This window comes from Camelina sativa, chromosome 4, assembly GCF_000633955.1.
Source record: "Camelina sativa cultivar DH55 chromosome 4, Cs, whole genome shotgun sequence".
Lineage (NCBI taxonomy): Eukaryota > Viridiplantae > Streptophyta > Magnoliopsida > Brassicales > Brassicaceae > Camelina > Camelina sativa.
In genome coordinates this window covers 29,605,680-29,619,941 of record NC_025688.1, presented here as the reverse complement: position 1 = coordinate 29,619,941, position 14,262 = coordinate 29,605,680, and the positions used below count along the sequence as shown (strand labels likewise).

General features: G+C 34.1%; 2 protein-coding genes across 3 annotated transcripts; both read left to right on the top strand.

Moving 5' to 3' along the window:
• LOC104783284 lies at positions 3,979-9,420 on the top strand. Of its 2 annotated transcripts, none has more exons than XM_010508418.2 (10): positions 3,979-4,110; positions 4,831-6,366; positions 6,467-6,614; positions 6,691-6,822; positions 6,900-6,963; positions 7,052-7,201; positions 7,275-7,333; positions 8,516-8,650; positions 8,848-8,939; positions 9,020-9,420. In XM_010508418.2, the coding sequence occupies exons 2-10, from the start codon at positions 4,837-4,839 to the stop codon at positions 9,089-9,091; spliced, it is 2,382 nt and encodes a 793-aa protein (XP_010506720.1). In that variant the 5' UTR covers positions 3,979-4,110; positions 4,831-4,836; the 3' UTR covers positions 9,092-9,420. The 2 variants fall into 2 exon arrangements, with proteins under 2 accessions (XP_010506720.1, XP_010506719.1); XM_010508417.2 differs by having other exon boundaries at positions 3,979-4,148.
• Positions 11,248-13,654, top strand: LOC104783283 (transcription factor PIL1-like). Its single transcript, XM_010508416.2, has 6 exons — positions 11,248-11,567; positions 11,738-12,284; positions 12,385-12,495; positions 12,586-12,651; positions 12,761-12,826; positions 13,133-13,654. The coding sequence occupies exons 1-6, from the start codon at positions 11,491-11,493 to the stop codon at positions 13,523-13,525; spliced, it is 1,260 nt and encodes a 419-aa protein (XP_010506718.1). The 5' UTR covers positions 11,248-11,490; the 3' UTR covers positions 13,526-13,654.

Here is a 14,262-nt window from a genome sequence, read left to right as displayed (position 1 = left end):
TTGTTTCTACATATTGTTGTTGAGTTGTTCGTCGTTGTTGAGTCGTTCACTGTGAATGCTGCTGAAACTATTTCATCTCTACACTACTGAATGATCCAAATTCTCTAATTTACCGGATAGTTTTACATACTAGTATTACATAGAAAATCTTACTAGTTTTATCTAGTTCTACTAATATTTCAAAATTACACTAGTTTTACCTAGTTATATCCATAAATTCAAATACAAACATAAACCCAAAAATCACAATTTTCGTTCATCGTCGTTGAGTCATTCTCTGTGAATGCTGCTGAAACCATTTCATCTTACTAGTTTTATCTAGTTTTACTTGTATTTTAAAATCACACTAATTTTACTTAGTTATACTAGTTATACTCTGAAATTCAAATATGAACATGAACCCAGAATTCACGAATTATAATCTCAAAGTTTGTATTTTAGACCCATCTTGATTATCAATTGAACACCATAACAGAATATCTAGTTTCTCAAGTTTTACAAAATCGTTTTTGAGATTGCAGTTTTAATTTCAAAACTTTTTCAGCTTTTAGGGATTTGATCTAGTTTTGAAAGAGAAAAAATGGAGCCGTCGTTTCTTCTTTCAGGGTTGGTTCCAGAGATCGTCCCCTTCGCCGTTGTTATTCATCACCGACACGAAAAAAAAATAAAAAGAGTTAGAAAAAGGAAGAAAACGATGAAATTAAAAAATTTGTTTAGTTTATTTTTATATTTTTGTTTTAGTTTTAAGTATATTTTTTATATATATTGGATTAAATCCAATAGATTTGGGTGGGTGGATTAAACTCAGGTTTTTAATGTAATTGTTTTGTTTTTTTCTAGGGTAATATAGTAAAATATCAGTTTCTGAAATTAAAAATAATTAAAAAAGAAAATCTTTTTATGGAAAGGAGTTTTGAGATTGTCAGAAATTTTTTAGGAACTTTTGAGATTTTGTCTCATTTAACAGTAATCGGTAATGAACGGATTGACCGTTGAATTTTAAATTCTTAGCCTAGGGGTTGAAGTTTACTGACGTGCATGATTTCTTAGCCGAGTCAGATTCGAATTCGTACGTATACGATACACACGGCTGCTTAACTCATTTGTCGATAATTAAGTGAAGGAGCTAATTAAAGTTTTCAAAAAAAAATTAAACTGAAAGAGACTTAAGAGCCAATTAAGTGGAGGATGTTTATGCTGAAGCTTAATACTATAAAAATATGCATACGTGAGTACAATTAAGTATTGAATCGAGATGTTACGTGCGTGTCTTTTTATAGATACTATATAATATTCGTCTAAATCCTTTAATATTTAGACTACGCACGCAATTCATGAAACTGTATTTAGTATCTGTATATAGATTTACCAAATCTTGAAACGATTTTTAGTTTCTTATTACAAAGCAAATTAATACACTCGGCAGTGTGACATTTTGTCCTTGTGGATTCTTATTTGACGTAATCTCGTTTTCCACGTTATGACACTTATTAATCGAGCGTTTTTTTTTCTTTCCCATTTTCAATTGATCATGTTCAAATTGGTTGAGCTTGAAACAATGGTTCATTTTATTAACTTTAGCACAACTAAATGACCATTTCCTTTTTCAAAAAAAAAAAAACTAAATGACCATTTTATACCAACCCAGTATTCGACCTAATAAGATTACTAGCAAGTTTGTGTTGGCTTGTTGCTCTCACAGAACCCAATATTCGACCTTGTTCTATATATATGACTGACTTAGGTGACCATTGTTACTTGTTGTGGCCTAGCAGGTTAGGTGAGATGGATGACCCAGATTACTTTTTTTGTAGAGAACAATTTTTTTTTTGAACGAATTGTTTTAGAAAACATATGTACACTAAAACCTCCCTAAAAATATATTTTCTATAAATTAATAGATTTTTCCTTTCCCAAGTTGGATTGATGTTAAAAATAATATAATTCGAGAAAATAATAAAATAATAATTTGTTTATAAATATTATGTAAACATATGATTCCATCAATATCATAAATTAATAATGATATAAATTAAAAATATATATGTGTATATATCTAAGAAAATTTAGTGAAATATAATTCTAGTGTTGTTTGCCTATTATTGAATTTCTATTTTTGTTGGAGCTCATATCTATTTATTTTCATTGCATAAACAATTTATGGTGTTGTCTTCTCAAATCACATCAAAAAATTATGGAAAGACTATATTAATAAAAATAAATCTTATTGTTGGCACTCATCTCTAATATCTTTCTATCATTTTATACGGGAATTTTTTCCAAACTATGAAAACAAAAAAAAACTCTTCATAAATTATTATTTTATTAATTAATCTATAAGTAATTTATAGAGAGATTTTCTTAATTTCGGAAATTTTTAAAAGTATTTAAAAATAAGATTTAATTGTTATAAATAATATTTTTATGTAATCAATTACAAAGAAAATAACAATTATCATGTTTTGAAGAGAAAATTGAAAGATTTTGATATAGTAAATAAATTAGAAATAAGCTCTAACAAAAATTAATGTGTGTGTATATATATGTAGATACATATATTTTGATAAATTTATATAATTATTAATTTCTATTATTAATGGGACCATATTTTTACAAAATATTTATTAAAAAATATTATATTATTATATTATTCAATTGTGTCTAAAATTACGCGTACTTAACTTGAGACTAGAGAAAAAAAATTATTAATTTATAAAGATTATTAATTTACCGAATATTAATTCACGATAAAAGCATTACTACAAACGTTTTTGATAGAGTACAACATCATCGTTGTGTGGCTGTGAGGAATATACTTTTCTTGCAAGATGCTTTGCATGAGTTGAAACTCCATAACATATGCGAGCTATCATCAAAGAATGTTATGCTTTGCATGAGTTGAAACTCCATAACATATGCGAGCTATCATCAAAGAATGTTATTCATTGCTTTGGTATTGATGTAAGTGACGGTTTCATCTACTTAGCTATGGAACCATGGGAATGCACATTAATTAGGATAGTGTGTGAGGTTATGTTGTATAAGTGGCTTGAACAAAATCTATTTCCGTTTAAAGAATTTACATGAATTTTTTTTAAGAAGTTTGAACTATTTGTTATGCTATGCATTTCGTAAACATTTCACATGGCTCGATAAATTTATGAAACAATTATGAAATGATAGTTTGCTCTGACTTTGCTCTTTTAAATTGGTTAAGCTTGAAACAAACAATGGTTTACTAACTTTAGCAGAACTAAATGACCACTTTATACGATAATTAGACATATTATAATCTTCTACATATAAACTCATTTTCGTATAACTATATATATCCTCTATAATTTTTACATGTAAAATATCAAATAAAAAGTATAAATAACTATATAATACATAAGTTAATTATTTTACGAGTTTTAAAAAAAAACTAATCAACCATAGAATGTTTAAGTTGAGTTGATATTACATGTTCTTCAGTTTTAATGATTTGATTTATAGACACCTAGTATCTATGTTTTTTTTTTTTTTTAATGTTATTTGTGATCAGTATTACTAGCTCAATGAATCATGTGGTAAGTGGATGGATTATTTAGATTAAAATGTACAAAACACCTAGCCAAAATTAATTAAAGGGTTATCACCGTACTTGACCGTCAACTTTAACAGAATCGGATATTTGACGGCTCTCCGTGCTTGATCGTCAAGTTTAACAGAATCGGACACGTGCAATGGTCGTCTTCGTTTGTAAACGATTGAACATATTTGAGAGGCGAATTAGAGCGCCAAAATGTTGAGAATAATATAGGCAGATAAGGACACGCGTCATCACCTCAATCTGACGGCCACAATGTAATGTAATTCTGAGAAACCACAGGGGTAAACTCGTCCAATATTTCCGGCGTCGCAGATCGATACACTCAATTCAGCTACAGTAAGTAGTGTGTGCGAAATCAAAATTTTTTCAGTTTCCCTCCTCTCTCTCTCTCTCTCTCTCTCTCTCTCTCCCCAGAAATTTCGAAATCTCTCTGCTCATCTCTCTCATTTTCTCCGTAATTTTTTGCCGGTGATCATCTTTCTCTCGGCGCTCACTTACTCCTACACCGGAATCAGGAGGTAGGGCTTTCGCACTTCAACCCGCGAGCTTTAATTTGGTAATTTTTTAGTTATCGACTTGATTTTCTCTGATTTTGTTTTCGATTGATGGCTTGTGGCTTTCAGATTCAGTGAAAAATTGTTGCGATCTAAGCCCCTTTTCGTTTATATGGTGTTATCGTCTCGATTAATAGTTCCGATACCTGCGTTGTAGTGTTATCTAGCAAAATCGTTAAGCGTTGGTCTAGAGATTTGTGATCCACCATGATTAGGGTTTAATACATCTCTTTCGAGCTTCTTAAATTTGTTTTATTCGCTAAATTGGGTTTGATTTCGGCATCTATCATCTGTGTTTATCCTCTTGTTATCGTGTTATACTACCCAGATCTATCATCGTCTTGTTTTGGGTATTTCGATTTCCAGAGTTTTGGATCGGAGTGTTATCTCTGTGGGTTTTGAATTTGGTATTTTTTTCAAATTCAAAACCCACAGAAATAACACTCCGATCCGAAGCTTTGGAAATCGAAATACCCAAAACAAGACGATGCTAGATCTGGGTAGTGAATTTGGCATTCTTATTTATTTTCATCCATTATAGCTCAATTTAGCCTGCGCTGTACTGCTTTAGCTAGCAAATTTGTGTTGGCGTTGATCTACATATGGCTGGACTAGGTGTTCGTTGTTACTTGTTATTCTTTACCCAGTAGTATTGGTAATTATCCTTTTGGTGATAATTTTCAGGAAAAGATGAGCGACTATAGAAGCTTCGGCAGTAACTATCACCAATCAAGTCAGTCCAGAAAGATTTCTATAGGAGTTATGGCTGATGCACCACCAAAGAGAAATCCTGGGACAGATAAGGCTGATGAAGATGTTATTGCAAGAGTAGAAAAGTTGAAATCAGCCACGGCAACTGATTTACAGGCGAACAAGAAAGATAAAGGTGATTTAGCTGCCAGGCAAAGAAGTTCAGCTCTGGTCACAGGACATGTGACCTCATCTTGGACGAGATCGTCTCATCGAAAATTAGGGACTCTGGAGAATGTTCTTTGTAAACAAACATCTAGTTTGTCTGGTAGCAAGGGATTAAACAAGGGACTTGATGGAGTACATCAGGCACCAGCTCGTGAGTCATTTCAAGACTTTCCCATCTCGAGTCCTCAGCACAGTCATGGTGAGCTAAATGGTGGCAAGAACGATATAGTGACGGATAGGAGTCCAGAGAGGATGGAAGAACCTCCAAGTGCAGTCTTGCAGCAAAAGGTTGCATCACAAAGAGAGGAGATGGATAAGCCAGGGAAGGAGCAAAATGGTAGTACTGATGCTTTGAGATCAAAACTGTGGGAAATATTGGGAAAAGCTTCACCAGCAAATAATGAAGATGTCAACTCTGAGACTCCAGAAGTAGTGAAGACCAACTTAAAGTTGAGTCAAGACAAGGGCACAAATGATGATCCTCTTATTAAGCCTAGACACAATTCAGATTCTATAGAAACTGATTCTGAAAGCCCTGAAAATGCAACCAGAAGGCCAGTAACTAGATCGTTGTTGCAGAAGAGAGTAGGAGCCAGAGGTGTCCAGAAGAGAACCAAAGCTGGTGCCAACATAGGTCGCAAAACCGCTGAAGAAGTAAATAATATCTTCTCTTTTGATGAAGGTTTGCGTGGAAAAGCTGGCACTGCTGCTATGAATTCTACTGTTATGCCTAAGAAACAAAGGGGTAGAAGAAAAAACACTGTTGTACAATGCCGTAAGGCTCATTCTCGCAAAAAGGATGAAGCTGATGGGATTCGGAAGGAGGCAAGCAAGAGCAATACTCCTCCACGTTCCGAGAGCACAGGAACTGGCAAAATATCTTCATTTTCAGACAGAAAGGGAAGTTCCCATGAGCTTCATCCACAGAGCAAAGCCCGGAAGCATAAACCAGATATTAGAGCATGGGAAAAAGATTTTCATCCATCTCCAGAAGCTGAGACAGCAGCTACGCCAGAGATATTCCAGGAGTTATCCAAAAATGGTGAGAAACAGGAAAGACCGAGTGCTGTTTTCCCGGAAAATCCTATTGAGCCAGAAAACGAATTTCAGAGTCCAACATTTGGATATAAAGCACCAATCTCGAGTCCTTCCCCATGTTTTTCTCCCGAAGCATCTCCTTTGCAACCAAGAAATATTAGTCCCGCTTTAGATGAGACTGAAACACCAATATTTAGCTTCGGTACCAAGAAAACCTCTCAAGGGACAGCAGGCCAAGCGTCAGATATAGAAAAGAGATTGCCTGTAACCTTCATAAACTCAAGCTGCTTTATCTAAGTTAAGAACTTTGCAATGTTGACTTTACATAATACTCTATGACTTGTGTTTCCTTTTTTTTTTCCAGGATTTCTTGGAGAAGAAAAGAGATTATTCTTTCAGAAGAGAAAGTTCTGCGGAGCAAAATGAAGATTTAGTTCTCTCCGATCCGTCATCTGATGAGAGAAACTCAGATGGTTCAGGAGAAGATTCACCAATGTTGGGCCATTACAACAGTACGCTTCTTAATTCTTTCCCTAGACCATACAATACTATCCATGTTTTGCTTATTTTATTGATCGTCTGATTCAGGCCCCGAAGAAAGAGAAACTGCCAATTGGAGTAATGAGAAATCTAACTTAGGCTCTCGCTCAGCTAAACGGAACTCTAACTTTAAAGGCACTGGATGTGTCGTGTTAAGTCCTCCCACGTCTTTGTCCCAAGGTATAATGCTCATTTGTATGTCATTGTTGTTGTTTTTAATGCTGCACCCTCATTGTTTTGTCCTGGTGACTAAGCAGGGATCCAGAAAACTGATTCCTTTCAGGATTGTTCAGAGATAGATGAAGATGATGGCTTGGAAAGGTCTCTTGTAGTTATAGATATAACTAATATTACGTCCCTACCTTGAATCTTCGTTCCCGTCTTAAGTTGATTAATTACCATGTCTCAGGGCTGTTGCATTGTTTGCTATGGCTCTTCAAAACTATGAGAAAAAAGTGAAATCTTCAGCTGAAAAGAAGTCCTCAGAAATCATAGCATCAGTCTCCGAGGAGATACATCTAGAGTTGGAGAATGTCAAGTCTCATATCATATCAGAAGCGTATGTTTCTAGAATTGATCATGCATTGCTCCTTTTTAATATTCAGTCAATGATCTTGCTAATTATGGTACAGGGGAAAGACTAGCAACTTAGCCAAAACTAAGAGAAAGCATGCAGAAACAAGATTACAAGGTACAGCAACGTGTCATATCTTGATTCACAGTCATGAACATTAAGAAAGCTTCGAAATTTAAGTATACTAACTTTGCAGTTTAATCCTGATACAGGGTTATAAATAAGAAACTTGCTCTTTAGATTGCATTTAGTCTTGAAGTACTCACTATCTTGCTTCATTCTGCTACCTTCATTTCTCCTTGAATAGACACACACGNCCCACGTCTTTGTCCCAAGGTATAATGCTCATTTGTATGTCATTGTTGTTGTTTTTAATGCTGCACCCTCATTGTTTTGTCCTGGTGACTAAGCAGGGATCCAGAAAACTGATTCCTTTCAGGATTGTTCAGAGATAGATGAAGATGATGGCTTGGAAAGGTCTCTTGTAGTTATAGATATAACTAATATTACGTCCCTACCTTGAATCTTCGTTCCCGTCTTAAGTTGATTAATTACCATGTCTCAGGGCTGTTGCATTGTTTGCTATGGCTCTTCAAAACTATGAGAAAAAAGTGAAATCTTCAGCTGAAAAGAAGTCCTCAGAAATCATAGCATCAGTCTCCGAGGAGATACATCTAGAGTTGGAGAATGTCAAGTCTCATATCATATCAGAAGCGTATGTTTCTAGAATTGATCATGCATTGCTCCTTTTTAATATTCAGTCAATGATCTTGCTAATTATGGTACAGGGGAAAGACTAGCAACTTAGCCAAAACTAAGAGAAAGCATGCAGAAACAAGATTACAAGGTACAGCAACGTGTCATATCTTGATTCACAGTCATGAACATTAAGAAAGCTTCGAAATTTAAGTATACTAACTTTGCAGTTTAATCCTGATACAGGGTTATAAATAAGAAACTTGCTCTTTAGATTGCATTTAGTCTTGAAGTACTCACTATCTTGCTTCATTCTGCTACCTTCATTTCTCCTTGAATAGACACACACGATTCACTTATCTGCTAAGATTTTTAATGCAATCTTGGTTTAGGTTCCCATATTGACATGAAACTTTCATTTAACATAGTTCCTCAAAAGACAGAGCTATATGCTCAATTCTTATAAGTAGAATTGGGAAATTGACTTGTGTCTTGTTGTGGAACATCAGGGTATTGAATTGTCTTGATAAGTCCACTTGTGAAAAGAATAATCAAGCTTTATCCTGATCTACTGTGTTCACTGACAATCTGATCGTATTACAGAGCAACAAGAGAAAATGAGAATGATCCATGAAAAGTTCAAGGACGATGTCAGCCATCATCTTGAAGAATTCAAGAGTAGTATTGAAGGGCTTGAAGCAAACCATTCAGAGTTGAAAGGCAGCATAAAGAAGCAAAGTATGTTCACTTTTGTAACTTTTTGCTTTTACAACAACGAATCCTAATATTAGAGCTGCTATGAAACATGATTGTATTGGGGACGATCAAGTATCAAACGTTAGATATTCTTCCATGGCAAGAGAGTTTTGATATAACAGGAGGAGGACAAGCGTTTCCTAAACTGACTTTAAGTTTTATATATCTCTCCTTCACAGGAACATCACACCAGAAACTCATAGCAAATTTCGAAGGAGGCATCGAGACAAAGCTGGACAATGCGACCAAAAGAATCGAATCTGTGAACAAGGCAAGTGTTTCTTATTGTGCTCCTAAAATCATAATTTGGAAGCATAAAACTCAAATATGGTGTCTATGGTACATACACAGTATGCGAGAGGAAAGATGATGCAGCTGAAGATGATTGTGGCAGAATGTTTGAAAGATGATGTGTTCGGCTGACCTGAGCGCCTCACAGAATCAAATCACACTTAAGTCGTTATTCTCCACTTAAAAAAAAAAAAAACACTGGGGAAACATATACCAAAGTTATGTTATTATGAGTTTTTAGTTTTCAGTACTAAACCAGAAGAGAAAACCCTCTCACGCCAAACCCAACTTTGGTTTTAGTTAGTGGTATCATGAGTCGAGGCGAATAAAGAAGATGGTAGAAACGCTTTTGACTCCCTTCATTCGTTATAGAAAAAGTTTTATTGTTAGTTTGTGAACCCACTAAAAAAACACAACTTATATCAAGTAAGAGTCTTTTAGCAGTGTGAAGGTTTGATTTATCTATTTATTTTTGCCAGCAACTGATGAACTAAATTATAAGATGATAATTTTATTGATCGAGTGCTGTATATACATACTTGCAAACTGTAACAAAACCAATCCGAATTCAAATGCAAAATTATAAAAACTATCGATTAGATAGGATCGGTAAAAGAATGCGTCGATAGGATATTTATTAACAGGAAGAGAGTCGATGTTAAGAAAAAAAAGAAGTAAAAATGCAGAAGACGACAAAACCAGGAGCAGTAGTTAGGAGGAGGGAGACAAAATAAAACAAAAAGGGAAGGGAGGGGTGGGTTGAAGAATCACGCGGGCATCACGTGAAGTGCACGTGAACTGGGCCCAGTAAAGCAAGTTGTGGGTCCAATTTAGAAAAACTTGCTTTTGAGGATGGGGGCCCATACCTCATTTAGCACCATATGTCTTTTCTATTTATTTATTATTATGTGGGATGAAGAAGGTTCGTTCTCGTTGCCACTCGCGTGGGCAAATTTTGTTGTGCCCGTCTCTGTCTCTCTCGCTAGTCACAACAACAACACACCATCACTCGCTCACTCTCTCACTGTTAAAAATCCACAGTACAATTTCAGAATTTTTGTAAATATTTTTAATCTCCGGATTCCCTTTAGATATTTTTTCTGATTATCTGATGTATAGACGGAAAAAAAAAAGGAATTTATTTCTTTTCATTTATACGTCTATTTTTGGATCAAAACGATTTGCATCTATATTTGATAACTCTTCATTTTTTTTTGTGAACTGAAAGACATTAGGTATTTCTTACTTATGGTAGGCACAATTTTGAATCATTAAATGTTTTATCAGCGAGGCCAAGACAATTTCCTTTAGTTAAACTGTCCGTCGGTGCAATATAATAACATATATATATATATATATATATATATATATATGAACGTAAAATAGAAAAGAAAAAAAAAAGTGTTTCTTATTTCTTTCTTTCTGTTGGAAGGCTTTTTTTTTTTGTCATTGCATAGTTTGGAATTTGGTCCTAAAATTTCTAGCTTTCTACGAAACAAAAAAAATGTTCGTAGTTGCATGACGACAAAAGAAATGTTAGTTGCATTATTGTTGTAGCATCATCGGAGAGAGATTTTTTTGGTCCACCAGTAGATTATATAAATATATCATGAAAAGAGAATTTCATAACTTGCAATAAAAATCTATAAATGCGTTTTGTTTCTTTACATCAAAAGTAAAATATCTGACTCCGTATTGAGTTCATTAGTTTGAAAGAAACGAACGCCCATGCTTATAATTAACGTGAAATACTACAATTATTTGTTTTCTCACTTTAGATGGAGACGACAAAAAGACAGGAAAAAAAATATGTCATCGTATTCGTAGATTTTGACTTTATAATATTAGATTACAACAATTAAGAAAAGAGAACGGTGGAGAAGAAAAGCGAAGTCGGTCACAAGGTTTGTCTATCTTCGTCTTTCACTATCGCCCATACATTATCTTGCTTCTCCCATACAACGCCACCACCACCACCCACTATTATTCTTCTTTCATTAATCACATCACACATTTAACTTATATACTAGTTAAGATCAGGGTTCTTCTAAAGCCTTATATATTATTATGATTGTGTTCTATAAAGCTTCCGAAAACTTAATTTAGCAAATACAACAATTTAACGTTCACTAACATCGTTTGTTTGTGTTATGATATATATATATATATATAATATCAATACTTGTATATCTGAATTTTAACATTTGAAATCGACCAAAGTTTGTAGCATTATATAAACTTTTGTATTTTTCTTAATACTAATGTGTCGATACTACCGTACGTGTCATAGTCAAAATTCACACCCGAAAATACAAATATGAGCTGTGGACCAAAACAAATTCTCCATATATCAATCTTAAAGTAAATACACGATATATATATATATATATATATATGCAGAGACTTCATAAACCCCTAGATATATATATATATATAAGAAGAAAGTGTGAAGTCCGAATCTCTCTGGTTCTATAATTCACAAGAAAATAGGGAAAAGGTAAAACAAAGCTTAATTTGTTCAGTTTACTTCAATGGAAGGAAAGCAGTTAGCATCATCTTCATCTCATCAACCAAACGTGATTTCTCCATCATCAGGCTTTAAACCTAAGTAAGTTTATGGATTTCATCTACACTTTCTACGACTTCTATAAACATTAATTCACACACACATGACAAATATAAATTTGTATGCAAGTACATGGAGTAATGTTTGTTTATATATATACGTGACTACTTTTTTTTTTTTTTTTNNNTTCATACGTGACTCTTTTGTTGCAGATTAAAAGATCAAGATTACATGGAGCTGGTGTGCGAAAATGGAAAGATTCTTGCGAAGACTCGAAGGCCCAAGAACAACAGTTCTTTTCAAAATCAACGTACGCAATCTCTCTTGGATTTGTATGAGACCGAGTACTACGACGACGGTTTCAAGAGAAACATCAAGAATCTTGGAGACACACAAGTCGTTCCTGTTAGCGAACCTCAGCCACAACAAGATAAAGAAAACGATGAACAAATCAATAACAACAACAATAAGAAGAAGATTACGTCCTCCAAAACCGAATCTGAGCGAAATGTCTCCAAAAGCCACAAACGAGTTGAATCATCAACATTAATTGATGATTCTGCTAAAGGTCCAAAAGATGTTGAAGTTATTACAGCTCCTCCTGATGAGCAATCTGCAGCTGTTGGAAGATCCACGGAATTGTATTTTGCTTCTTCATCGAAGTTTTCTCGAGGAAGTTCGAGAGATCGAAGTCTTTCTTCTTTAAAGAGGAAGCATGGAGACATTGAAGAAGAAGAATCAACCTATTTAATTAGTAATGTAAGATATATTAATTAGTTTAGTTGGTTCAATAAATTATTTCACATATATATATGGTAGAGAGATAATAAAAAAAATGTTTTGTTTATATATTATGCAGAACTCGGATGATGAATCAGATGATGAGAAGACACAAGTCCATGTGAGAACAAGAAAGCTTGTGACTAAGAAAAGGAAACGAAGCACGGAAGTCCATAGGTTATCTGAAAGAGTGAGTTTTACTTATATCTATTATACACTCTCATTTCATGAAATTTCACATTAGCTGTAAAAAAAATTAATGCTAAGGATTTGTTAACAGAAGCGAAGAGATGAATTCAACAAGAAAATGCGTGCTTTGCAGGACCTACTACCTAACTGTTACAAGGTTTGATATTAACACTTAAACCACATTAATTAGATAATATTGTTATACTTAGAGATTTCTTGTTTTTTTTTTTGTGTGGAGATTTCTGAATACGTGTCATTGTTTATAGGACGATAAGGCATCATTGTTAGATGAGGCTATCAAATATATGAGGACCCTTCAACTTCAAGTTCAGGTATTCTAGAATACATCAATTCAACAAAATTTCATGGTCTTTTATTAAAAAAATAAACGAGTTGAGAAATCATAAAATGAACAAATGTAAAAAAATTGTTTTTAACATCAAATTTGCGTTAGGCTTTACCTTTATGATTTAAAAATGATTTCTCGATTAATTAAATCACTAGAAGCTAGTTTCATAAATATATAAAAAACGATATAATTATACTAATTAAGTATCAAAACTTTATTACTGATATATTTTACTACAATCTATTTTTTACATGTGAAATCCTTAACATGTTCTAATAATCGTTTACAGATGATGAGTATGGGAAATGGATTGATACGGCCACCTACAATGTTGCCAATGGGTCATTATTCTCATCCCGTGGGTCTAGGAATGCATATGGGCGCAGCAGCAGCAACACAAGTACCGCAGTTTCTGCCTATGAATGTTCACGGAGCCGGGTTTCCAGGGATTAACAATGCATCATCGCAAATGCTAAGCTTTCTTAATCACCCCACAGGACTAATCCCAAACACTCCCATCTTTTCTCCATTGGAAAATTGCTCTCAGCAACTCGTGGTGCCTTCGTGTCTTCCTCAGACTCAGGCTACTTCTTTGACTCAGTTCCCAAAGTCTGCGTCCACCTCAAACTTAGAAGATGTAATGCAATTTAGAGGAAGCAATGGTTATTATACCGCTCGCTAAACTAAATAAGTATTTGTAGATAGTTGATGTCTCTTAAGTATCATCTAGTTTCTGTTGTAGTGTATGGGCTTAAGGGCCTTTTGGTCTTGGAAGGATTGAACATTTAGACAAAATAATATTCCAAAATTTATTTGAAGAAACTCTATTATGAATCGTCTGATAGGAAGATAAAGCAATTTGCCAATTAATCTCCAGAAGTGACGATGTCGGTTTTAACGTTACCTTCTCCCGCGAGTAACTAAACCCTGAATCCAAAAAATATTTGACTGCAAGACGGCTCATTGTACCTTGACGACCTTGTTGTGGGATTTGAAACAATTTTTTTGCCATTGTTATAAACTTTTGTACTTAAAAGTTAAAACTAATATGTTACTAAAATTAGGGCTTGATGGGCTTTTCAGTGGACTAATATTTCTTAATTGGGTTTCATTAAACGCCGAAACAAGGGAGTGATGAAGATGGACATTTGAATTTCTGATAATAACGGCTAATTTTATTTTATGATGTGACTCATATGGACATTGAATTAGCGTCCGGTATACATTACAAAAAATTAAATACTACTTTCACATGTGAACCAAACTGAACCAACCGAACCCAAACCGATTCAAACCAAACCCAAATATACATTCAAACCATTTGGTTATGATTTTTGTTAACCCGAACGGTTCGGTTTGGGTCAGTTTTAAACCGAACCGAACCAATAACCCAATGTGCTTTTTTTTAATTAATACTAC